At 46.6% G+C, this 25,925-nt stretch overlaps 1 protein-coding gene across 1 annotated transcript in view; it reads left to right on the forward strand.

Moving 5' to 3' along the window:
• The first annotated feature begins 4,304 nt into the window (after positions 1-4,304).
• LOC120842565 overlaps positions 4,305-25,925 on the forward strand; it is an 87,092-nt gene continuing 65,471 nt past the window's right edge. The window contains exon 1 of the mRNA XM_040213699.1: positions 4,305-4,430. Coding sequence (XP_040069633.1) covers positions 4,305-4,430 — 126 coding nt within the window. The remainder of the gene's footprint in view (positions 4,431-25,925) is intronic.

Here is a 25,925-nt window from a genome sequence, read left to right on the forward strand (position 1 = left end):
GGAAACTAGGCACGCAAGCGTTTAGAACGACGACAAAGAGAGGGTGGGGGGAGCTTAGACATGACCTGAGTTTTTGTTGACGCACACAAAAAATGCGCGGAACCCTAGGCATAAAGAGCTTCGCTGTAACATGACTCACCGCCGATGGTCACCTGAGCACTAAGTATTCTGAACTAAGTATCACTCGCCTCGGATAGCGGAGTGCTACCGCAGGCGACCATCGGCGCAAGTCAAACTGAGTCCAGTTTTCTTCGATCTCTTCCATCTCCTCTTTGCCGAGCAAAACGTCGGACTGTTGACTCCATGGTTCCAGGTTTGATCCCGATTAGCCCATTGGCGGAGCATCCTGCTGATGGCGATTAATCGCTACTAGTTATAATTGTGAGTGAATTATTACGACTATGTATGCCTTCAATATGCTATGGATGACTATGGCTTGCCTGCCCCTGCGTGTTACGCTTTTTTGTCACACTCGAGCGTTACGCTTTTCGCATAAAATCCCGCCCATACATGCATTCTGTGTTAAAACATTAATTGTTCCCTTTGTGTTTCTCTGATCTGAAAAAAAACATTCAACAATTTTCGGCCATGTTCCCAAATAAATCTTTTTTTTTTTTTTTTTAGCGTAGCGAAGAAAAGTCCTGTGACACGGAGTTTAAAAGAAAATAGTGCATTGAGGATTTCGATTTGGTCATCAGTTCAGTGACGCGTACAAAAATTGATGCTTCTAATCTTGTTTATTGGTCATCCAATTTAAATTCCGCAAGAAACCCGATGCCTAAGAATTAGGTAAGGGATGAGGTTAGCAATACACCAAGGAATATTAGACTCAACCGATGGCTTGGCTGGAAATATTAGCACCTCTCAATACTACTATGATTCAAAACTGCCCTATAATTTTAACTGATCTTAGATTGACAAAAAAATATTTATGCTAAGATGTTCATATTAATAAAGCCTAATTACGTAGTTTTGGTCAAACCATGCCAATAAAAACAAAGCGTTTTGCAATAAGCCAGACGGAGGTCTCCGACAGAGAAACCGATCGCGAACATTTGATTGTAAATGATGCTGTTACTTCCTTTTGACAATAAGCCCCGGCAGACAGGGACAGAAAGTAAGAGACACAAGAACAGAGATAGTATTACAGTTGAACCGATTTAACAAAACCGGATTTTACGAATTTTTCGATTTAACAAACAAATACCGATTCTTCGGCAGCCTATGCCCAAGCTATCCCTTCGTCGATTTTACGAAGTTCCCGATTTCACGAAATTATTGGCGGGTCCTGGTGACTTCCTTAGATCGAGGTTCAACTGTGTTGCTATTTATTGCCACTAAAAATAAAGAAAAGTGTAGGGCTATATGAATGTGTATTTTATTAACATCAAAATTACCAGTGGAGAAAAATAAGCGAAAGTTGGGAAATTCGAGAAAAGAAGGTTGGATTTTGAGAGCTTAATTAAAATTATACATTTAAACGTCCGGCAATGATTAAGTACAACTGAATTTGCCGGTTAAATGGATCATTAGATTGACCAATGATTTCAAATTCTGCATACTCATCAGCAAATAAGTCAGCGTTATGTTTCATGTTTCATTCATGTTTTATGCGTAATATGTTTCTGCTATTCTATCTGGGAGCTTGGGACTAGCCAAACAGTTTCACAGCTTTTTTACCGTTGTTTCCACCAAATATTGTATTGTTTTCAATGCGTTAGTAATACAACGCCCGTTTTGACGAAATCCCGGCGACGACTTTCGTTTCTCAGTTGTCGCGTGGGACGCTCCCATTGGTCCGAAGCGCTGAAGTCAGCACGCGTCAACCTCTCTTTCTCTTCCGTGCCCAGACAAACTGACAGACGCCGCCGGATTTTCGTCAAAACGAGCCCTTTGGTTTTCAGCAAAGTCACACGCACAGCTGGCGCGAAGTCAGAGAACGAGGGGACACCGAGCAACACCTTCTAGATAACAAAGCCTTAGGGCTGAATGATATGGCTTAATTAGAAAACATCAACGCCGGACGCAGATTGGAAACCAGTGCTGAGTCAGCGCTCGCTTTCGGGTCAAATCTGAGCCGAACGTTGACGCAATTGGCGTGTCCAATCTGTGCTCGGTGTTTGTCTTCTCATATAACGCCGTCTCATTCAGCACTACGTCTTTGTTATCTAGGAGGTGTTGCGCCGCAGCGCGGTGGAATGCGGGCGTGTTCAGTTGCTACTCATATGTCAACGGTCTTTCTTCGCTCTGGGTTTCTGAAGTAGCGGTGCGTGGGCTGTGAGGTGGTTGTGTGGTTATGTAGTTACCACGATTGATGCTGTTCACTCCACGAGTGATATGGATGCGGTTCCATCCACACGTGGTAGGGATCTGGTTCATTCCACGAGTGATGTGATGACCGTATTCAAGAGCGTCGACAAACTCTGAGAGGCAGAGTACAATAAAGGGTGAAAGATGTGGACTTTTTCGAGTAATGACCGCCGTCTGGGGAGTTGTCTGCGAACTACAAATGAAAAGCAGCCCAACATCACTCCGCCCTTCAATACGCATTGGCATCGTGCCGTTTTATCGGCTTTCAGTGCTTTTTATACCCCATACTACCGATACTAAAAAAACACGAAGCGTCAAAGTAGACTAATTACGCGCGAAGATAGATCCTGACAATGTTGCTGTCGCCATTTTCGCAGGGCACCGTCTCGGTGTCCCGCGACAGTGGCGACAGCGGGATGCGCAGAAGCTTACTGAAAAAAGGTTAATTACAGGAAGATAAATTGGTGGATTCTTGTGGAGTCTGTTAGCATAATCCTTGGGAAGCGCCACGCACGTCCCTCTTTAGGAAACGCTAACACTGATCCCATAACGAGGCCAACACGAGGCAGCAAAAAATAGGGGAAGCAAAAAAGAGAGCCAAAAGAAAAAAATTAAAGGGCCAGCGTTAGCTCTTGCCAAAGGGCTGTGTGTGTGGTGTTTCAAGGCTCATGCTACTGCATTCTCTAATAACCCACCAATGAATCTCTGTAATTGTAATAAACGATATTAATATATTATATGTAAAGAAAAATGCTCTTTGATTTCGTATTTCCAAGAAAAATATGGTGACCAAGACTTTGTTAGATTTTAACTTGTTTAGGGATTTAAAAAAAAAAATTATCGTGCTCACTTGCCCTTTTGTGCCTAAGCAGGTGCACATGATTCTTACATTAGTAAAAGAAATATTATATGAAACATGTTACTTTGCCAGTAAATGTTCTTACTTCACAATATGATTCCTCGGCTATTGAACACCCTTAGAATACGCGTGCTGACCCTATATTTTGTTGTTTAGTGAATTATCATACTCAACAGAATGCCATAAATGCAGCACTTCAGTAGACTGAACTTGCATTGCATTCTCTCTGCTACCGTTTTATTTTAAAATCTTTAATATAATTGCCCTCTTCATTTGAGCGCTTTTCTAATCAGATAGTTGCTCGTGTGCGTATCACTTTTTGAAGGTGTAGGGTTCTTGTCCCATTCTTATAATGCTATCGCATGAGCATACTATTTACTTCGCCAGCATCAGCGGAACAAATCGGAGTGTCTAGGGTGCTACTTTTATCAATAAGGTTCCCTTATAGTGGCGAAATGTCTTTCTTCCAAGCAAAAAAAAAAATGAAGAAAAAATTAATATAAACACGCCGACTTACCTAGGCATTTTAATTCGACTGACAAAATATACACTACCATGTGAAAAACTGCCTCCTTTAAGTGTACTCATGAAACGCTAGGTTTTTATGCGGAAAATGATCTGAAAAGCGTGCTAGTGATGGTCAGAATATCTCAAAAGACAAAAATAAGTGAACGTGTTAACCCCTTGCTTGTTTTTGTGTCTGCATACCCTGTGCTTTACAAAATACGCTAAAAATGTTTTGGGGGTATTTTTACTATATAAAAATTGTAGAACAGTTAAAGACGCATAGTGTGCGCATTGTGCTTAGGTTCCTGGATCTTTTCGAAGGCGGCGAAGCGTTCGCCGCTTTCAGAAACCAGATGTCTAACATATCGCACACCTTGACTACAGGAGACGGCAACAGCTGCAACGGCGTAAGAATCAGTCAAGCTCCCTCTTTCTTGTCGGCTAGCCAATTGGAACGAGTCTGGCCCCCCCAAAACAAATTAAAATGACTATCTTTTTTTTATTTTAGAACCTTTCTTATTTGTGATTGGTTTGAGCATCTCAGCAAATGTTTTCATTAAAGTATAAATACTCAAACCCACTGTCGTACCAACACATATTGAAATATTGTTTCAGGCTGAATCTCAGAATGTACGTACAGTCGCTCATTGCTATTTTTTCTCTTTTAATGAGTAGCTACTTTCAAGAGACATCTGCCACGACTCCACTACCAGAGGAAGATCCGGCAAACTTCGGAGATCAAGATGTAACAAAGGTTTGTTATTCGCTATTAAATCTTGAGATAAATATATTTTAGGTCGCTTTATCACCAATTGTAGTAATATTTTGTGTTTAGAAGCCTCTCTCCTTTTTATTCTCTGAATATTTGTATCGCTACCGCTTGAAAAAAAAACTTTGCTACACCCGTACACATAGTGTCTTTAAGAAGACGGGATGCTGAAAACTAATTCAGGTTTATATTCGAGTAGATATTAACAGAACAATGAAATCCGAAAATGATAATAATTATTAAACAATATGCGCCGTGAAACAGGGACAAAAAGGAAGGGACACGACATGAAAACCTATTTTGAACTGAATGTTATTTAAGGAAATACTATTTATATACACTATCAGGTAAAGACAAAGGTGATGTGTGCAAAAGAAATACGCTAACCAGTACGTAGGTTATGCCACTTCAGACGTCTATGAAATCCTGGCGAACTGAGGGAAATAATGCGTGGCTCAAACGGGAAGATACGCTAACGATAGGGCACGCGAGCACGAACAGTCTGTAAACGAAATGCCATAGGGCAACTTGGCTGTTCATTGTATGCTACCCATGCACCCAGATTCTGGAAAAAGAAACGAAACTTTTCGGGACGTTAAGAAGCAAATTATTGCTAGAAGTGTCTGCATCATAAAATATTAGACTTTCGACTGCGGGGGCACCGAATGTATATTCGTGCCGTCAGGTCAGCTCTCCGATAAGTTCTTTTAATTTCTGCGCGAGCTACTTGAGGGTTCTATAAAAAGTCGAATATTTTTATTTAAATGAAACAACTTGTTGCAAAATAGCGCTTCCTGTTGTGTCTATATTTTTGTTCCTGTTTTACGGCGCATACTTATTTATTTATTTATTTACCCCCAGGGCCAGAGGCGTTACATAGGGAAGTGGGTATTAAAAAGGTACAACACAAAGTACAGCGTACAGCAGAAGATATAATACAGTAGTTATGGCTCTTTACAAAAAAAGATTGGAAACGGCAGTTTTAAAACACTCTATATCGGGGATTTCGGCAATGGCTCCGGGTAGGTGATTCCACATTGTTGAGGCACTAGGAATAAAAGACTCGTAAAAATGTTTAGTACGACAAGACGGAATGGCAATTTTATGAAGGTGATCAATGCGTGCTGAAACGTAATGAGGTGTTGTTAGTAGTCTTTCTTTTATAATCGTATTATTATGATATATATTATGAAACAAGCACAGACGGATCATTTTTCTACGTTGTGAAAGAAGAGGTAATAATAGGCTAGACTTCATTGCGGTCACACTGGATGTACGATGATAATTTGAAAGGATGAAACGAGATGCGCGGTTCTGAATCGTTGCTAATTCGGAGATAAGTCATGCTTGACTAGGATCCCAAACTGAAGCTGCATATTCCAATTTAGCACTAACTAATGTTTTATATAAAAGTAATTTTAATGAGCTGGGAGCAAGACAAAAATTTCTTCGGAAATATCCAAGCATGCGGTTCGCGTTCTTTACAATATATTCAACGTGACACGACCAGGACAGATTAGCAGATATATGCACACCCAGATATTTATACGATGATACGGTTCGAAAGAGAGATTATTTAGACGATAAGAAGCACACGGAGTATCAAGACGAGAAACACGCATAGATTTACACTTATTAATGTTTAATTTCGTGCTCCACAAATCACATCACTCAGAAACACTGTTAATATCTGACTGCAGAAGTGAGACGTCAGAATCACTGTTAATTTCGCGATAAATGACGCAGTCACCGGCAAGGAGGCTGACGGATGAACATATATTAGTGAGCAGGTCATTAATATAAATGAGAAAAAATAAGGACCCCAGTACCGAGCCTTGGGGTACACCTGAGCCAGCTGGAGATAAATCAGAATTGATATTGTTAGCCGTCACCGATTGGGACTGGTTAGTGAGGAAGGAGCGCCACCATGCAAGAACGTTGGTGTCTAAGTTTAGTTTAGTCAGCTTGAGAAAGAGAAGTTCGTGAGATACTTTATCGAATGCCTTTGAAAAATCGTGGAATATGCAGTCCGTCAGAGATCCACGATCAAGAATGGAATGTAGATCATGTGTGAAACACAAAAGCTGAGTCTCACATGAAAATGACATACGAAACTCATGCTGGAATAAAATGAAAAAAAGAATTAGACTCTAAGTAGTTTGCAAGATGGGAGTAAATTATATGTTCCATGATTTTACAGGAAATGCTGTTAAGTGACACGTGTCGAAAGTTATATATATATAGGTTTATTACTTAAAAACTATATATATAGCTTTCTTATATTATAATTAATATTTTAAAACTATATATATAATTTTATTCATTTATTGTGGTTTATTTCAGTGCCACAAAAACTATACCCATTTTAGTGGTTTATTACGTCATCATAACAAGAATTAACACGTCAAGAACGAATGTTCAGATGCCAAAAGGAGAGGAAGACGTCAATGTATTTTCTAAATGGCTTTTCGCATCCAAAAATATAAACATCAAATTTATCGAAGTTGCATTCGAATTTGTTAAACACCAGTTGTGGACGCGTAACGGGATCAGTGTCGTGTAAAACGGAAGGATAATTCAATGATCGTACAAGACATAACCTTAAACACCGCAAAGAATTAAGGGCTTATTTTAAACAATTTTTTATTCCCACGAAAAGAAAAAAAAACAGCTGTTTAATATTTATGTTGTTAGACGCAATGGACCCTTTTTACATAAAAACAACACCAAGTGGCTAAAGCTCAAACTACGGTTAGTGGACAGGATGACAGCTGCGATACCTTTCCTGCCTTCTCTGCTTCTGATCCGAGTTGCGGATGAAGACGGAGAGGTAGTGCAACCATTCTTCCGGACGCCAACCCAAGTTAGACCTTTCCCCGCTGCGGGAGGAAGGCCTGCGCATGTACACAACACGTCTTGAAAACGGTTAATTTAGTAGGAGGTAGCCCGCTCTAGGCCCCGCCCAGGAACGTTCGTTGAAAAATTGTTTCTCAATGCCATAGTTGTCTTTTATTCGACCTTTTTTTATTTTCGATAAACAAATTATATAGATAGGGTAATTATTGCTTTCAGAAGTATCAAAAATTGTCTGTTTCGTTTTGTTGTTAAACGATAACAATCATGGCTGCCAGCGTTTGAGGTGAGCGTTTGATACCCTGCGTAACTCGTTGAACTCGCCGCCTGTATTTAGGAGTGCAAGTTGTTTCGCGTTCACCGAGGTGTTTAGCAGCAGATTGCCTCAACCGACGTAGTTTGCAGCAAACAACTGTCGCAAGCACAGGCCTTCGGAAGCGGTGTGCAGGTGTTTGTTTTCATAGCGGGGCAGGCGTAAGCCTACACTCTAAAATAAATGGAGTAGTACTTCCTCCCTTAAAGGAAGAACTCGCGTGTCCCATATATTGCTCTATCAAAGGAGAGAAATTGCCACATATTTTTGGTCGTGGAGAAAACGCTTCTCCACTAAGAAGGGAGGAAAATTGCCACCTTTCTTCGCCCAATGGAGGAAACTTTCTCCCATCGTGTAATTATTATACCTTCCACCAGAAGGCGCGCGAAAAAAAAATATGTGTACAAATATGTGTACACATATTTGTTCACAAATATGTGTACAAAAATGTACACATATTTGTGTACATACACCTGACAGGGATACAGACAAAGTGGAGAAAGCGACTGTACCAGCTGGAAAAGAAATATGGCTTCTTTACTGTGCCCGTGGCTGCCACTACAGAGCAAAAGTGGGAACTGGAGGTGCGGAAGAGAGTGCGCGAGGAAGAGGCTGTGCAGTGGTCGGAGGCGGCCCGCTCAAAGTCAACCCTGCAAGTGTACAACCGCTGGAAAAATGAAATATCGACAGAGACAACCCTGTATGATAATAGCCTGGGCAGCCGCCTTCTTTTCGAAGCACGTGCGGGAGGGCTAAGAACGCTAGTGTACAGGCAGCGTTTCGACCAACAGGTACAATCAACATCATGCCGGGCATGTGGTGAAACCGAGGAAACTATCAAGCATATTGTGCTCTCCTGCCCAAGTCTCGTACCAAGACACCCGGTAGATTGGGGCCAGGCGCCAGACAACGGGCTGCATCTAGACGAGGCACAATCACACGAACAATTTCTGGCGCCCTCGGCTTCTGAGTTGGGGACACAGGCAGGGATGCTGTGTGCTGGCCCAGTGCGGACTTAATTCGCGCTGCAGTGGCACTGCAGCCCAGCTGGAAGTGCAGCGACGCAGTCGAGAGGACTAAAAGGAGGCTGGAGGACTGGTGGCGAAGAATGCAACAGTAGTGCAATTTTTTTTTCTCTCCATTTTTATTCGGCTAGGTCTGATTTCTATTCAAACCGCCCGCTTCAAAGGGAACAGCCATAAAATCATCATCATCATCATCATCAAGGGGGGTGTTAGAGACGTGCTAATTTGTTTTTCGAGTTTTTTTAGAGTTTAGCGCCCCACGTCAAGTATGTTCTGGATCTGGCTTGATTTGTTCGTTTGCGGGTTTCGATGCTTAATAAATGCGTCACTTCCCATAAAACCGACTACGCTACTCTGAGAATCGTGAAGCTGACGTGTTTGCGACTGTCACGTTCCTGAAGTGACGGTTAAAGCGGAAGATGAAGACAGGGAAAAGCTCGAGCACAAAGGAAAAGGATAAGCTCGCGGGGGGAGGGGGAACATGACAATTGGCGAGCCTGCCAGGATTCGTGGCCCATTTCCGACGTCTTGTTCTTCTGAGAGGTACAGGAGCGTCGGAAGGCGAAAGGCATCCAGGGTCATGGAGGTAGAGAGATTAACGGCTGTCGGAAAGGAACTGGGCTATGCCGGGCCAGAGTTGAGAAAATGAGTGGACGACGAAAGAACGCGATTAAGAGAGGAGAGAGCTCACGAGCGCGAGTTGGCAAGAGAAACCGCGAGGGGGAACTAGCTAAGCAAGCTACTTTAAAGAAAGCAAGGGAGATATTGCAGTTGAGAATAGCTGCGCGAGGGGGTCACCAGGAAGAGGCTGATGAAGGACTCGGAGACGCGCCAGTTCAAGCTTTCCGAGGGAGCTCTCACAAGTCGATCCCGCAGTTAAACCAGCGGAGGGACGACCTCGATGCATACCTGCAGCGTTTCGAGCGCACGGCGACAGGTTTTTGGTGGCCGCAGGACAAATGGGCGACGAAATTAGGCCTGTGTTTGACAGGAGAAGCGCTCACGGTGGTTGGTCGCATGACCCCCACGGACGCGTTGGACTATCCTAAAGTAAAACTGGCTGTGCTTTAGAGATCTAGGAAAACAAATGAGGGATACCGTGAGAGATCTCGGGATGCTAAACCCGAGGAGGGTGAAACTAGGAGGCAGTTCGCCGCTGGGCTGGCAGGTTACTTTGATCGGTGGGTTGAGGTGTCAGAAACCGAAAAGACCTTCGAAGCGCTTCGAGACACGGTTCTGGTGGAATAGATTCTTGGGACCTGCTCAAGCAAGCGAGCTATATTCCTTAAAGAGAGGGACTGCCGAACTTTGGATGAAGGGGCAGCAAAGGCTGACTGAGCTCTTTTTAGAGGCGCAAGTGCAATCGAGTACAGGTGGCAAACAGAAAGAAGAGACTGGAAAGAAACTGAGTGCAAGAGATCCAGCTAATAATGATGAAGGTGAGGCCACGAGAAGTAGCCGCTCCTTTTCGTGGGAAAGCGGGACATAAGTCAGAAAATTGTCGGAGTAAGGGTCAAGCGAGTAAATCACCAACGTGCTGAAACTGTGGACGAACGGGTCACAGGGCTAATCACTGCAAGGTAGGAACGCACGGCGAACACCAGACCTCTTGCCTGTGGACAAAGCCACCAGGAGATTGGGACGAGCAACATGACTCCTTCGTCACTGTGAGGAGCGGAGATAAGGTACCGGCGGTGAACGCTGCCTTTGGGAATCCTCCAAGGTTCTTAGCAGATAACATGCCTGTGGTTGAGGGACGACTCGGGAACTGACGAATAAAGGTACTCAGGGACACCGGCTGTAACACTGTGTTGATCAGGAAGGACTTGGTTTCTCTCGACAAATTCAACGAAAAGTCGAGTGCCATCTTTTAGAGCGCAGCTCTTAGGGGCCCGTTCCCGGCTTGAGCGGCGTCGCCGTCGCCGTCGCCGTCGCCGTCGCCGTCGCCGTCGGCGTAACCAAGGTCATCCCAAGGTCACGTGACAACCAAGGTCACGTGACCCCTCCAGGTCACGTGACCCCTCCCAAGGTCATCTCAAGGTCACGTGACCCCACGTGACTCCCAAGGTCACGTGACCCCTCCCAAGGTCATCTCAAGGTCACGTGACCCCAAGACCCCACGTGACCCTTTGGTCACGTGACCCCCAAGTCACGTGACCCCTCTGAGGTCACGTGACCCCCGAGGTCACGTGGTCTCCTTCCCAAGGTCACGTGACCCCTCCCAAGGTCATCTCAAGGTCACGTGACCCCCAGGTCACGTGACCCCTCTGAGGTCACGTGACCCCTCTGAGGTCACGTGACCCCCCTCCCCGAAGTCACGTGACACCCCCCCCCCCCCCCGAGGTCACGTGACCGCCCCCCCGGAGCCTATTAAAGAATGAGGGGAGGAGGAGGGGTCTACCCTCCCCTCAGTACCCTTCACTCCTCCTCCTCAAGAGCTGCGCTCCAATTCGGCGTTACAGGGATTTGTAAACGGCTTTCACTTTTTATTGGACTGCACGGTCAAGTATCTACCTGAAGTGAAAATTTCCGTCCAGACGCAGTTCTACACAGGCACGGTTCTAGCAAACTGTATCGAAAACCCATTGTATGATCTGGTGCTTGGGAACATTCCACAAGTCCGAAATGCGGACGATCCAGACCCAGATTGGGAAAAGACAAATGAAGTGGCACCTGAGAGCCCAGACGACCGGGTCGAGCCGTGTCGACGGTCCGAAAGCTGCTCTGATGTTCACGGAGAGTCCGGCTCAGTCAAGAACATTCAGGAGTCATGTCAAGTGAATCTAGCGGAAGTTGCTGCCGTTCGCGGTACGAGCGTCACACGAAATGGAGAAAAGAAAATCAAAGAGACACGCCTGAAAGTACCGCAGGTATCAATGATCGATGCACTTCCAGAAGCACTCGCTAGAGAGCAGAGAGGATGACACACTCAATAGGTGTTTTGATGTGGTTGGGCAAATCACGGGAAAGCCTAAATCTAGAAAAAAGTTTCAGTTCGTCGTGAAAAACGACCTGTTACAGAGATCTGTTGAGTACTCGTCGGGAGAAAGACAACTCAACTGGTACTCCCGAAGAACTTCAGACCGGCAGTGATAACGCTCGCGCATGCTGGCATAATGTCCGGGCACCAAGGGATGAAGAATACGCTAAGCCTGGTGAAAGAAGAGTTTTTCTGGCCTGGGATGCAAAGCGATATCAAAAGGTACGTCCGATCATGCGACGCCTGTCAGCGCACGGTGCCAAAAGGAAAAACCTTAAAAGGGTGCCTTTGTGGAACATACGCATGGTTGAGACGCCATTCCAGAAAGTGGCTATCGACATTATTGGACCTATCGCACCAATGTCAAGTGCGAGAAACAAGTACATCTTGACCATGGTAGACGTGGCAACCAGATACCCGGACGCGGTAGCGTTGCAAAGCACCGGATCTCATCAAGTGGCCGCAGCGTTGGTAGAAAGGTTTACACGCTATGGGGTACCGACAGAGATACTCAGTGACCGCGGAGCTAACTTTACGTCTGACCTCATGAAAGAAGTAAGCCGCTTGTTATCGATGAAGAACCTGCTTACCACACCCTACCACCCCATGTGCAACGGGTTAGTGGAAAGGTTTAACGGCACTATCAAGCAAATGTTAAGGAGGATGTGCCAAGAGCGACCAAAAGATTGGGACAGGTACCTCCCAGCACTGCTGTTTCCACACAAAGAGGTGCCGCAGTCGAGTCTTAGGTTTTCACCATTCGAAATACTCTACGGCAGAAGAGTGCGAGCTCCCTTGGCGATTTTAAAAGAAGTATCGTCAAGCGAAACGCTGAAGAAGGAGGTAAAGGCGTCGTAGAGCTATATGCTTATGCTAAGGGAAAAAACTGGAGAGAACGTGCGAGCTGGCGCACAAATGCTTGGACGACACCAAAGCTAATTTAAAGGTTACTACGACAGAAGGAGCTCCAACCGCAAGATGAAACCAGGCGACTTGGGTTTGATCCTTCTGCCAACAAATGCCAACAAGATGATTACGCAATGAAATGGGCCCTTCGTAGTGACGGCAAGAAAGAACGAAGTCGATTACGAGTTGGACGTGGGAGGGAAGACCTAGGTCTTTCACGTGAACATTCTAAAAAAGTACGAGGAGAGGGAGACGACTCGACAAGAGCAGACTGCCTGTCATGTCGCAGCTGAGATCAAAGATGAATGTCTAGTAAAGGGGAGCTTCGAATACGCCGGAGAGATTCCCAAACCGAGCTGGACGAGGCAACATGGATGGAAGGACGGTAATGTAAACAAGAATTTGCGAGCGCAAAAAGTGCCGAAGTGCGTTCGCTCATCGAAGACTTCAGTGAGATCTTCTCCAATGTGCCGGGAAGAACAAATCTCTTGACATGCGACCTGGAAGTCACCTCGACGCACCCAGTGTACGTAAAACAATACGCGCTGCCACTTTCGGTTCAAGAGGTGGTCGAGCCAGAGATATCAGAGATGCTGGCGCTAGGAGTAATCGAGAGATTCTCCTCATAATACAACGGACCGGTGGTGATCGTGAAGAAAAAAGACGGATCGAATACATTTTGCATCGACTACAGGAGATTGAACGATGTCAATAAACCCGATGCCGAGTTTCGACGTCAAGTTTGCCAAAACGGGGCAGAAGCGCTTTTTCTCAAAGCTGGATGTAGCCAAAGGTTATTGGCAAATTCCTATGAAGGAGAGCGCCAAAGAAAAGACAGCGTTCTCATCAACGCGCGGGCTCTCCCAGTTCAACTTTATGCCCTTTGAGATAAAAACTGCTTCAGCTGCATTCACCAAGCTGATGCGAAAGTTGTTGGACGGAATCCCAGATGCGCGTCACTACACAGATGACGTACTAATCGCTACGAGTTCGTGGAGGGAACATATGGAGACGCTTAGCCGTATCTTTCAACGCCTGCGAGAGGCCAACATCACGATCAAGCCGATGAAGTGTGCAATAGGATTCTTGGAAATCAGCTTCGTAAGACACGACATCGGAATGGGCAAGATATCGCCGGACCCGAAAATAATAGAAAGATTCCAAGATGTTCCGAGGCCTCGAACAAAAAGACAAGTCAGATCGTTCCTCGGTCTTACGGGGTTCTATCGAGAATTTGTAGAGAGCTACGCTCGTCTGGCTGCACCACTAGTGGAGCTAACTAAAAAGGGATCGCGGAATGAGGTTAAGTGGGGGCCAAAGCAGGAAGAGGCTTTCGAGCAGTTGAAGTGTAGATTGGGGCAGTCGCCTATCTTATTAGAACAGAACCCAGAAAAAGAGTTCGTACTAAGAACTGACGCCTCTGATGAAAGCGTGGGTGCAGTCTTGCTTCAAGAGAAAGATGGCACGCCACATCCAGTAGTGTATGCAAGCAGAAAACTTAGTAATGCAGAAGGTAAGTACGCAACGGTGGAAAACGAATGTTTGGCTCTGGTATGGGCCATTACCAGGTTCAAGTTGTTTTTGTATGGTAGGACGTTCTGAGTCCAGACCCACCATCAGCCTTTGTAATTTTTGTGAACAAAGCCAAGCACACCAACAGTCGAGTGATGAGATGGAGTATGACGCTACAAGATCAAAGTTTTCATGTATAATATATTAAGGGTAGAGACAACGTGGGGGCTGACTTTATGAGTCGCGTGTGAGGAGTCGTGATTAGCCTATATAATTTACCAGGGAGCTTTGAGTCCATTTGGAACAAAGTTAAAGAAAAGTTACAGAAAGGTTTCCAGAAGCAGACGTCTGCCCGAAACTTTCCAACGATAAACTACTGAGCCTGAACGAGTGTTATGAACAGTGTAAGACTGGTGCGAATATCAAGGTTTCGTTTTGTTTTTATGTGTACGTTGATGTTTTTATGCGTGTGTGTGTGGTGAGCGTTGCGAGGAAGACAAGCGACGTCAACGACGTGAGGCACATCTCATCAGAACTTTGAGGTCTCTCCGCCTCAGGAAGTGAGGCTCTTGAAGAAGGGGGGAGTGTCACGTTTCTGAAGTGACGGTTAAAGCGGAAGATGAAGAAGGGGAAAAGCTCGAGCACAAAGGAAACGGATAAGCGCGCGGGGGAGGAGGAACATAACAGCAACCATGGTTTCGTTACTGAGAGGCCCCTTATACAGCTAAGCATTTGCGAGGTATTTCGCTGCAAGCAATTGAGTGTTGTTCTCGCGTCAGCTTTGTCATGGTATGTTTCCGTCTTTTCGCTTCGGAGGGTACTTAACTCTATAAATTGAGCAGTTCACCTGGCTTCATAAACCGATTATTTTTAAGTCGCGTTTTAATTGTTCGTCATGACGCTCACCCACCTTCCTCGCGGACGCTATGCAAGAAAACGACAAGAACAAAAAAGCTGAAAGGACTGTAATTTTCTTTTTTTTTAGTTCGTTTGGGCGTTTTTTACCGCACATTGACATACGCTGACAGACGCTTGTATTAAATGTCGATTTCGCATGATGAAAGATTAGAAGGCCGTTCCATGGTCGCGTCTGGCGCAGGAGTGTGGGGATCGTAGCAGATGGTATTACACGGGGGTGAAATAGCAGACGGACGCAAGCGACGGCGGATTCGGACGCAGCGCTTTTATGGTCACGTCCTACTACGGTGCCTGGAGCGCGTCTCTGACTGGCGTGTTTCGCGCCTTATGCTGCCTATACATAAAAGGTTGCCCCGAAGTGGCAATAAATAACGTCGCAGAAGCTGGAGTGTCAAGCTAGAGAGCCTGCTTTACAGGGAGTTTCTAACTCCTCGATCAGGGTAACGTGGTTTATGGGCCGCGTTTGCAGAACCAGCTGCGAGGTGTTGAAAGCGGTGATCGTCTGCAAACGACTCAGCCTTTCCGCCTGCTTTTTTCTTTACCAGACGAAAACGCAGCGCATGCGTACTTTGACGAGTCTCCGTACCAGGCGTCCACCATTAAATTGCGAATGCTCCCCATAGTTTGAGATGAATCCTTTCTGAAATCTGGGCTCTCTATTTCTTGCTGCGAGATGTTGCTATCATGACGATTGGTCATAACAATCCCGGCTAAAAGCCCGAACGAACGCGTGTGCCGCTGTCGCCACGGCGTCCCAATTTCTGGCTGTCAAAGCTTCCGTAGACTGTCAGACTGGAGAGCGACCCGAGGAAGAACAGGCGTCTGCCACCTCCGCCACCGCTGCTGGGACACCGCCAAAATCGCGACCGGCGACAGCATGACACTTCTATGACTTCAGCAGGTGGAGATTGAGGAACAAATTTTATGGACGCGATAAACACACCAGTCGGAGATGCGTTCCAGGCAACATAGTCTTACAGGTGTTTTATAGAACTTTAGCTCTCAAGTTTTGAACAAGGACCTTGGCAAGCAACATCGGATATTTTAGGTCGAGTTTCCAGAATGCATAGCGTTGCGTCCTTTCAAACGCTCCGTTAGTGTGCGTGAACCTTGAGCAGACGCCGAGGGAAGTTGTCAGATGCTAGTTTACCCCCGTGGAAGGCACTTGATCGAACGCTAGAGGGCCACTTTTCGCCAGCATTAAATGGTCGCGTTTCGCGGACGCTAGCGGAGGCGCTTCTTTTGTGGTAGCGTCTCGTGAACGCTACAGCGCACGCTGGCCGAGAGAAACATGTCTATGTGCGGTAGTAGAAGGCGTTATAATTGCAAATGACGCCGTAGGCTGTCGCGCGTCTGTTCGCACGGCTAGCAGATGGTGTGGACGGTAGACTACAACTATAGTGCCTAGAGCCCGACTCCGACTGGTGTGTTTACCGCGTCGAAAAAAGTGCTCCCTCGATTTCCCCCTGATGACGTCACACAAGTTTCATGCTGGTCGCGACTCTGGCGGTGTCCCAGAAGCTGTGGTGGATGTAGCAGACGCCTGTTCTGCTGCAGGTAATCTAGGTAGTCCACGGAAGCTACGGCAGCAAGAAGTTGGGACGCCTGGGACACCGTTACGACAGCGACACTCGCGTTCGCTTGTGCTTTTCGCCAGCATTTCTCCAACCAACCGCCAGGATCGCGACAGGCTACAGCATGACATTCCGGCTTTTGCGACGTCATTTGTTGCCACTTCAGGACCACTTTGATGTATGGGCGGCGTAGGACACTAAACACTCCAGAGAGACGCGTTCCAGGAACCATACGTACCGCACTTCTTGGCATAGAGACTTCAGGCCTGCGAACATTTTTCGCTGAACAGCCAAGCCAATTCAGCTGTGGTGTGTGGGTCACTGAGGTAGGAATAACAGGAAACGACATACCGGCTCAAGCCAGCCAAACCAGAAAATCGCAAGTGCAGCCGGATTTAGAGATCGCAGTCGGTGGAAAGGCCCCATAGATTGCCCGGCTTTAAGTGTGGTGGCGTGATGTCACTTTAAGAGCTTCTTACCTCCATGGTGCGGAACCATCATTCTGGGGGTGGGGCCTAGAGCGGGTGGTGAACTCCAAATTAGGGAAAAAAAGAATACATGTCCCATTTAAGCCCTTTAAATATTTTTGTTTTGCTTTTCATTTTTTTATAAACACGTAAATATACACTGTTCAGTAGTGCTGTGCAATAAATACCACCATTAACATTTTTTGTGCAAAATCATGAAACTGTCGTGACGCACTATCCCCGCCATTTCGTCAGAGCCAACGTTTCTAAAACAGTCAGTTGGGAAACTCACCCTTGAAACCTGGACCAGTGCCGTCCACTAAGACCGAACTAAAAACGATAACAACGTCACCCTTTAGCGACGAGTTGAAACATGCAAGATGCTTTATATGGCTACTGCTAGAGTCACTGAATGTTCCCAGAGTACCGAAACTCCAGGCTCCAGGTGCCAAGGTGGCGGCTCAATCTTTTTCTTTACTGTGATCACCACAAACTTTTGAAAAGCATGTTCTTGCGTAAAAACAAATGAGAAAGTCTCGTTTTGTAACAAAGATTATTGGATATTTGGACAAAATGACAGGAGCGTGTTGTTTGCATGAAGCTTGAGTTTACAGCGTTTCGCGGCACAATTATTATTGTTTTATTCAACCATGTCTCACCGCTGATTTCAGGTAACGTGTCCCGACCTGGGCGCGTCCCATCTTCGGTAGTAATTCGCGGGGCATCCGCTCGGGACGCGTCGCGAATTACGGGGTGGCATTCCTGAAACACCCTCCAACGTATATGTTTCAGCGCCAAAATTGCCGATTAAAGCCAAAAAAGAACAGTCACAGTGGACGCTATCGAATGCGATACTCCCGAGCAAGCAAAACCAGCCCTGCTGTTTCCCGAGCGGCCGCTGCGGGAGAAATGTCGCCGTCGCGGTCGACTTAGCTTAAAGCGCCTTCATCTTGGAAAAAGTGGCACCATTCATTCTTGTGGAAATGCTTGAGACATGTGCCGTGTGCCACTTCTGGCACGAACATGGAATCTGAAATCTAGCCTAGTGCTGCCCTGTGCCGCCATGATCTTCCCAAGGGCTGCACATTGCTCGTGCATCGACACACCTTGCGCTACTTTCGAAACATGAAGAGGCTTTACATTAGCTCGTTTCTCGAGTACGGATCGGTGTCTCTTTCTCGGAGCAGGCTCTATGGCAGTTTCCCAGCTTTGTTCTAGCAACGTTGGGTGCAGCCTTCACCTCGTCGTCGTCTTTCCCGGCGAAGCCCGGACGCGCGCTACACTGCGTGTCCGATAAGAAACACAGCCACCACAGTGTCATCGTCTATTGCCACTGACGCATGTTCCCTCTCCGGTGGTACATACAAATATAAAACCAGACTGCGTAGCTGGAAGAATACGACTTGGAACCCAGGCACGCGATGCAACAGAACGGTCGTTGACTGCCGCTACCAAGGCAGCAAACCGCCGTTATTTTTCTATGTCGGTATTTGCTTTTCCCCACGACGCTGTATCCCAAACCTGATGGCACTGAAAACCGACATAGCGCGTTGCCATGGCCACCCAGCAGGACCTTCAACTTCAAATGAGTCCAGTAGTTGCTACGGACCCAGCAGGAGTTGATTCAAAGGCATCACCAGCAGCTTCAGCAAAAGCAGCACCAACTCGATGTTCCCGTGCAGCAGCATCCTGCCAACACCAACACAACACCGCTCGTGCCTGCCGGCGCCGCAGCAGATGGCGGAACCCCTGCAGCCGCCATCTCGGACGCTGCTTCGCTCGGCGCCAGCCGAGTCGCCATCAAACTTCCGCCGTTTTGGGCGGACTCGCCTGAGGTATTTTTCGCACAAGTGGAGCTCCAGTTCTCCCTAGGCCTCTACTTGTACGAACCCCATACCGAACGCAAGACCGAACGCGCTACGATTACGTCGTCGCCCACCTTGACAGCCGCTACGCCAACGAGATACGGGATATCCTCGACAACCCACCAGCGGCCAACCTTTGTCAACATCTCAAAACTGAACTCACCCACCACCTGTCACTATCGGAGGACTAGAATAGGCGTCAACTTATTTAGTCCGCAAAACTCGCTGAGCGCAAACCATCACAATTCCTCCGCCACATGCGCGCTCTCGCAGGCAATACGCAAGTCCACGATTTCTTTCTGCGAACACTATGGCTCCAATGACTGCCACCGCGCATCCAGGCCATTCTTTAGAACAAGCAGGTCTGGTGCAGGCTCCGTCTAGACCAACTTACCGAAATTGCTCACTGCGTCATCGAGGTTTCTGTACCGCCGCTGTCGCACACCATCCAGGCCGTCGGCGCACCGCTGGACACCACAGAGGTCGAGCACCGAATCGACGATCACCCGACAGCTCAGCTCCATCCAACGACGCTAGGATCAAAACCCTCCAACGTGCCCTCGTTACCGCTCACAAAGCCGTGACCGTAAGACCGGCTCGTCGTAGCAGTCTGGTGACAATGAGATATGCCATACAACCATCGACGCTTCGGTGACAGAGCCCGATAATGCCGACACACCCTGCTCCGGGGGACATCGGGGAAACGCCAACGAATGCGTGTGGACGCGGCTGCAAGCTGCCAACCCGGAAGCCCCCGCATCTTTGCCACTGATGAAATCACAAGGCAACGGTTCCTTGTCGACTGCGGCTCCGGCATTTCCTGCTATCCACGTGCCCATTTTTAAGGCTCCCATCCACCTACGTTTTTGGAGCTCAACACAGCGAACCGGTCCCCCATAAAGACCTACGGCTCGCTCCATCTGCCCATCCTACTAAAACACATACACCGTGACCTCCATCAGAATTTTGTCATCGCCGACGTCATCAAGCCAGCCATCGCCTCAGACTTTTTGGGACGCTACCACCTCCTTCCGGACTGCCGCAACGACCAACTCAATGACGCGACAACAGGACTTTCTTCGCCAGGCCAGCCCACGACCACCCACCAGCCCAGCATTAAAGTACTCAGTGTGGAAAGCCTTTCGCCGTACCACGCCATACTTGCCGAATTTCCCAAATTGACGCGTCCCAGCGGGCTGCCACGGGATTGCGACAAACCACTGTACACCAGCATCCGGACCACTCCGAGACCACCGGTTTTTCACAGCGCCCGTCGTCTTGCTTTCTGATCGCTTGCGCATCGCCGAAGATGAGTTCGAGGTCATGCTCCACGAAGGAATCGCCCGCCGAACCGACAGCCCATGGGCCTTGCCGCTTCACCTTGTCCCAAAAAATACCGAAGGCTGGCGACCCTGTGGAGATCACAGCGCCCTCAACGCTCGCACTATCCCCGACAGGTACCCCATCCATCAAATAGGGGATTTCGCCCAACGCGTCCATGGTTGCCATGTCTTCTCCGTGCTACATTTTGTGAAGGCCTACACAGAGATACCCGCGAACCCAGACGACATCCCTAAAACTGCGATCATCACACCCTTTGGCTTGCTAGAGTTTCCCCTCATGAGCTTTGGCTTGACGAACGCAGGACAGATGTTTCAACGTTTCATCGATGAAGGCGTCCATGGTCACAACTTCTGCTTCGTCTATCTTGACGATATATTAATTTTCTCCCGAAATACCGAAGACCGCCATATGCACCTTCGTCTTCTCTTCAAACGACTTGATGTCTTTTGAAGAGTAAGCAATATCCAAAAGTATTCGTCAATATCCAAAAGAGCGCTCTTGGCGCCCCTCTCTTCAACTTACTGGGTCACCGAGTTTCATGAGAGAGGACTCGACCCTCGCCTCACCACATCTTAGACTTGCAAAATTCTCCTCAACCGTTCTCCGCTAAAGACCTCCGTCGTTTTCTCGTCATGCTCAACTTCTACGGCGTTTCTTGCCTCACACAGCTGACTACCAATCTCATCTTCATGATGCCTTGGCTGGGCTACCAGTCAACCACCCCGTCACCCGAACGCCAGCTTCGCCACTCTTCTTTTTCTTCCCGTACCAGACGCTCCCTTGGAGCTCTCCCGGGCGCCCCCAGCTTCGCCATCGGCGCCTCCCTCATGCAACACGTCGACAACACATGGCGTCCCTTGGCATTTTTCACAAAGAAACTCTCCATTCGGAAGGCGTCCTTTCCCACCGCCAGGCCCTCCCGAAACAACTACGATATCCGCCCAGACGAACTAGCCAGCTTACAGCAGAGAGCTTCTCGCCATATACAAAGCAGTTAAGCATTTTTACCACATCCTCGAGGCGCAGCATTGCATTATTTACACCAACCACAAATTCCTAACCTACGGTTTCTCTCAACGCCGTGAAAAACTTTCACCGGTACAGCAGAAACAGATTTTGTTCATTGCTCAGTTTACCACCGACATCCCGCGTGTCGACGGGAAAGATAACAAAATCGCCGATGCGCTTCCCCGTGTATCGGCTATCAAATTTTCGCCAATAACAGCTGATTTTCTCGCCGAGGCTCAAACAGCCGACACAGAAATACGGCAGCTCCTTAAGAGCGGGTCTTCGCTACATCTGCAACAAGTCCCCGTTCCTGGGTCAACAGCCACTATCTACCGCGACATGTCAACAGGACAACCCAAACACTACGTGCCCCCGTACTATCGCCGTAGCCTTTTCCACCAGCTACACCACCTCATTCATTCCGGAATCCGCGCTTCGTCACGCCTTGTGGCTTACCGTTACGTCTATACATTCATGCAGCGTTACTGCCGCAACTGTGCACGCTCCTGCATTCAATGCCAACGCGCAAAATTCGCCAGGCACGTCACTTCACAGCTAGGAGTATTTCCTCAGCCCTCCTGTCGTTTTCAACACGTCCATCTTGACATCATAGGCCCGTATCCCCTAGCCGGACCTTACCGCTACTGCCTCACCGACATCGATCGATATACTCGATGGCCTGAGGCATGGCTCCTCAAGAAAATCACCGTGACCTCCATCAGAATTTTGTCATCGCCGACGTCATCAAGCCAGCCATCGCCTCAGACTTTTTGGGACACTACCACCTCCTTCCGGACTGCCGCAACGTCGCATCGGGCTTGTTCACCGGTTGGATCTCTCGCTTCGGCTCTCCTCGCCGCGCCACAACCAATGTGGTTGTGATGTGGCCTCCAGAAGCTTCTTACCTCTATGGTGCGGGATCACCATTCTGTGGTGATTCTGCACCAGAGCGAGTGGTTACCGTCACCTAAATACCGCCTACCATCGTAACTTTTGCGCAAAAAAATTTTTTTTTTCAGGCAAACTTAAGAAAAAAATAATACACGGCCATTACTTTTTTTTTTGCATTTAATTTTTTTAGTAAACGTAGATATACACAGTTCAATAGCCCTGTTCAATAAATAACACCATTGACAATTTTATGCAAAAACATGAAACCATACACGATCCGTCCATTATACAAAGATTGTAAGCTAATCAGTTTACATATTATTTTCTAGTCATAAAACGAATTGAAAAGCAAGCAACGATCGTAGAAGAGACATATATATTTTTTTAACTCGCTCAGTACTACAATAGTTAGTCTCTCCAATGCTGTTCCATACAACTGTTGAAAACTGAACAAGGCTTCGCACAAAAGAGCTAAATAACATTAAACATTCTGGACTTTTAATATTGCCCGATATGCGTGTTATGACACAAAAACTATTAGAGACGAGTTGAGAGTATTTGTAACCTGATGATGAAAATAAATTGTATTGCTTAAATAGTAAATATATACCCAAATCCATTGCCACCAAAACAGGGGTTATATTCGTATGTGTCTATGTCCACAACAAAGTAGAATCGCAAAACATCACATACACTGCACTTTAAAGAATAGTGTACAGACTAGCTAATATCTCCATTTTAATATTTATTATATTAACCTTAATAAACGCATTGTGTAAAAACCTCCCTAATGGTGAAAACTCCCTTCTTGCAGCATTTTGTGTACATTCGCAGCGAACTAAGTTTACGTTTTAATGCCTAACTGCATGATAAAGTTAAAAAAAAAAACTTCATTCAGGAACGAAAGTGCCTTCCTTAGAGATGTTTTATAGGGGAACGCGACAGAACAGCACAGGACAAAACAGCACGCGACAAAACAGCACGGTCAAAACAGCACGCGTCAAAACAGCACAGCGTCAAAACAGCACGGCGACAAAACAGCACGCGTAAAAATAGCACGCGACAAAACAGCACAGCGTCAAAACGGCACAGCGACAAAAGAGCATGTGCCAAAACAGCACGGCGTCAAAACAGCACAGCGACAAAACAGCACGCATGTAGCAACTTCGAGCGCGCTCTTCACTCTCTCTGCACAAATAATTTCGAACCTCCTTGACCCTTTCATTTTTTTTGGCGCTAGGTTGTAAAGGATGGGGGCATACTTGAAGATATTGGGTAGCTAGAGGTGATATTTTCGCGTCGATGTTGGCCGCGTTGTCTGGTCTTTTTTGTAGGACCAGCGAAAGCGGAAAAGTTATTGGGAAAAAGAAATCCATAAGTTCAAGTTATGATCCGTCTGGTTTACGGCGGTCCGGTAAGGTTTCGCAGTACTCGTCGTTTAGTAATTACCACCTAAGCCTAGAACCCCCCCCCCCCCCAGAAAAAAAAAATAAATAAAAAAAGCGGGAGATGCGCCGATTACAGATGCATTGATAGAACCGGTAAGATTAGGTGACTTTAATGTCGAGCGTATTCAAGGTATACCATGGGCGCCGATTCTGCGCGGTTCATTCGCCGTGAATAATATGTCCAGGAAACACGCGGCTGCAGCTTGCAGGCGAGAAGTCGTTTTGAATTAAATTCACAGATTATTTCCGACAAAGGCCTCGATCGATGGGAAACCGCAGAAGCAGAAACATGCCACAGCCTCAATGCTGCTGCCGTACAGTATGGGCTGAGCACACTGTTGCCGCAGACGCTTTCTGTTGTTTTTTTGTTTTGTTTTATTTTTTAACAATTGACGACAACATTATCCCGTCCGATTAATTCCTTATTTTTTTTTTTTTTTGTTGACGACATTGTTAGCAAAGTTGAGCGTCAAAATTAGCAGAACTGCTCGAGAAATTGCCAGAATACGCACAAGCAAAGGCTTCGGTACTGCACAGGGAGCCTTCATGCGCCCATCGAGCCTTCATGTGCCATCCCGAACTTGCTCCAAAAAAAAAAACGGATTTGACAAATTGGCCCTCGACGAGTTGGCTTTCGACGAATTGGCCTAGACCTCCATTTCTTTACAGTGCCTACTTTGAGACATACATTTTTTTAACTACATAGGGTTCAGCGTTTTCGGCTTAAACCGAATAAAACCGGTAAAAGTATGCCGAATTATTTTTTTCAAATTCGGTTTTAACTGAAAAAGGTCAGTATTTTCGAGGGAGTTCGGAGAGGCAAAGGGGAAAGGGGGGGGGGGTGTTATGGTAGGACTCATTACTGACCATATGCCACTTCCTTTCGCAGTTTCCAACTTGTCTCCGAGATCGGTTCAACGTTCAACAAAAGCACCGGGGGCCCAGGGGTCTTCAGGACGATATCTGAGTTTTTTACCTGATATGAATTTGTGTGGCGCATTCTTTGTTCAAAGAAAATAGTTTAATCGTGAACTGAACAATGAAAATCAAGAACGTACGTAAATGCCGCACATTTTTAACACCCCTAGCTTCCGTCTACTAGAGGAGGGCATACATACGATTGTTTTATTGTCGTTTCTGTGGTCGGCGCGAATTTGCCACCCCTCGCAGTCGTGAAAATGGGGAAAAAACGCACTAAGCACAATGCTTGCACATTTCTGGTTTTTGATATTTGCCTCTCGAACCGAAGTGGTAGTAAAGCTCATGTACGTCCAGTGTACGTACAAATACGAGCACACGACGATAATGTCAGATCACGATAGGGTCCCAGTGCGCCTTGCAGAACAGGTCACGTCGGCTGCCACAGACAGCAACCTACCTGGTTCACTCACCATACATTTTAAACAAACGCTTTAATACTGCATTCTCGTCAGTATACTGGTTTTCGTCACTAAACCGAAAAGAACCGAGAAGCTTATGAGTCTACAAATATTCACCGCAAAAACCGAAAATTTCTGTTTGGAATAAAAACCGAAAAATGTACACCGAATTTAGAAATAATAAAAACCGAAAATGCCAAACCCCTAGCTATATTGTCAATGTCCTGTTTTGTGGCAGTGCTGTTTCGACGCCGTTCTTTTTGTCGCTGTGCCCTTTTGACGTTGTGCTGTTTTGTCGCTGTGCTGTTTTGACGCTGTGCTGTTTTGACACCGCGCTGTTTTGGCACGTGCTCTTCTGTCGCTGCGCCGTTTTGACGCTGTGCTGTTTTGTCGCGTGCTATTTTGACGCGTGCTGTTTTGTCGCCGTGCTGTTTTGACGCTGTGCTGTTTTGACGCGTGCTGTTTTGACCGTGCTGTTTTGTCGTGTGCTGTTTTGTCGTGTGCTGTTCTGTCATGGTGCCGTTTTATAGGACCGGTTCTCATACTTCTTTTCTAGTCTACTGCTTTTTGGTTAAACTTTAGTTGAAACAAAAAGTAACAAAAAAGTTCAAAGGAAAAAAAAAACTTTGGCGTCATGAATACGTGGAACCATCGTTACGCCAATTCATTATTGGATCTCTAAAGGTTACTACCGGGTTCATTTCGTTGTTTCGTTGCCGCTAACCACCAGCAGAGTGCGAGAAAACAGAGTTCCAAACGTGGATTTACTTTTGTTCAAAATGGTGGCTCTATCTGCTCGGTTACTCGTTCGGACACTTTCGTTTTTAACATTCATAATCTTATCAAAAGATAATTTTTAGGATTCTACAAGATAAATCACACACACACACACACAACGAAAACATTTTTAGAACACAGCTTTAGTGGCCTGACGTTTTGTTTCCGCATAGAAGGGCAAGGGGAAGCATTTTAGTTATAGGTGTTTACTTCGCAAGAA

Source organism: Ixodes scapularis, unplaced genomic scaffold (assembly GCF_016920785.2).
Source record: "Ixodes scapularis isolate PalLabHiFi unplaced genomic scaffold, ASM1692078v2 ptg000460l_1___fragment_1__unscaffolded, whole genome shotgun sequence".
In the NCBI taxonomy this organism is placed as follows: domain Eukaryota; kingdom Metazoa; phylum Arthropoda; class Arachnida; order Ixodida; family Ixodidae; genus Ixodes; species Ixodes scapularis.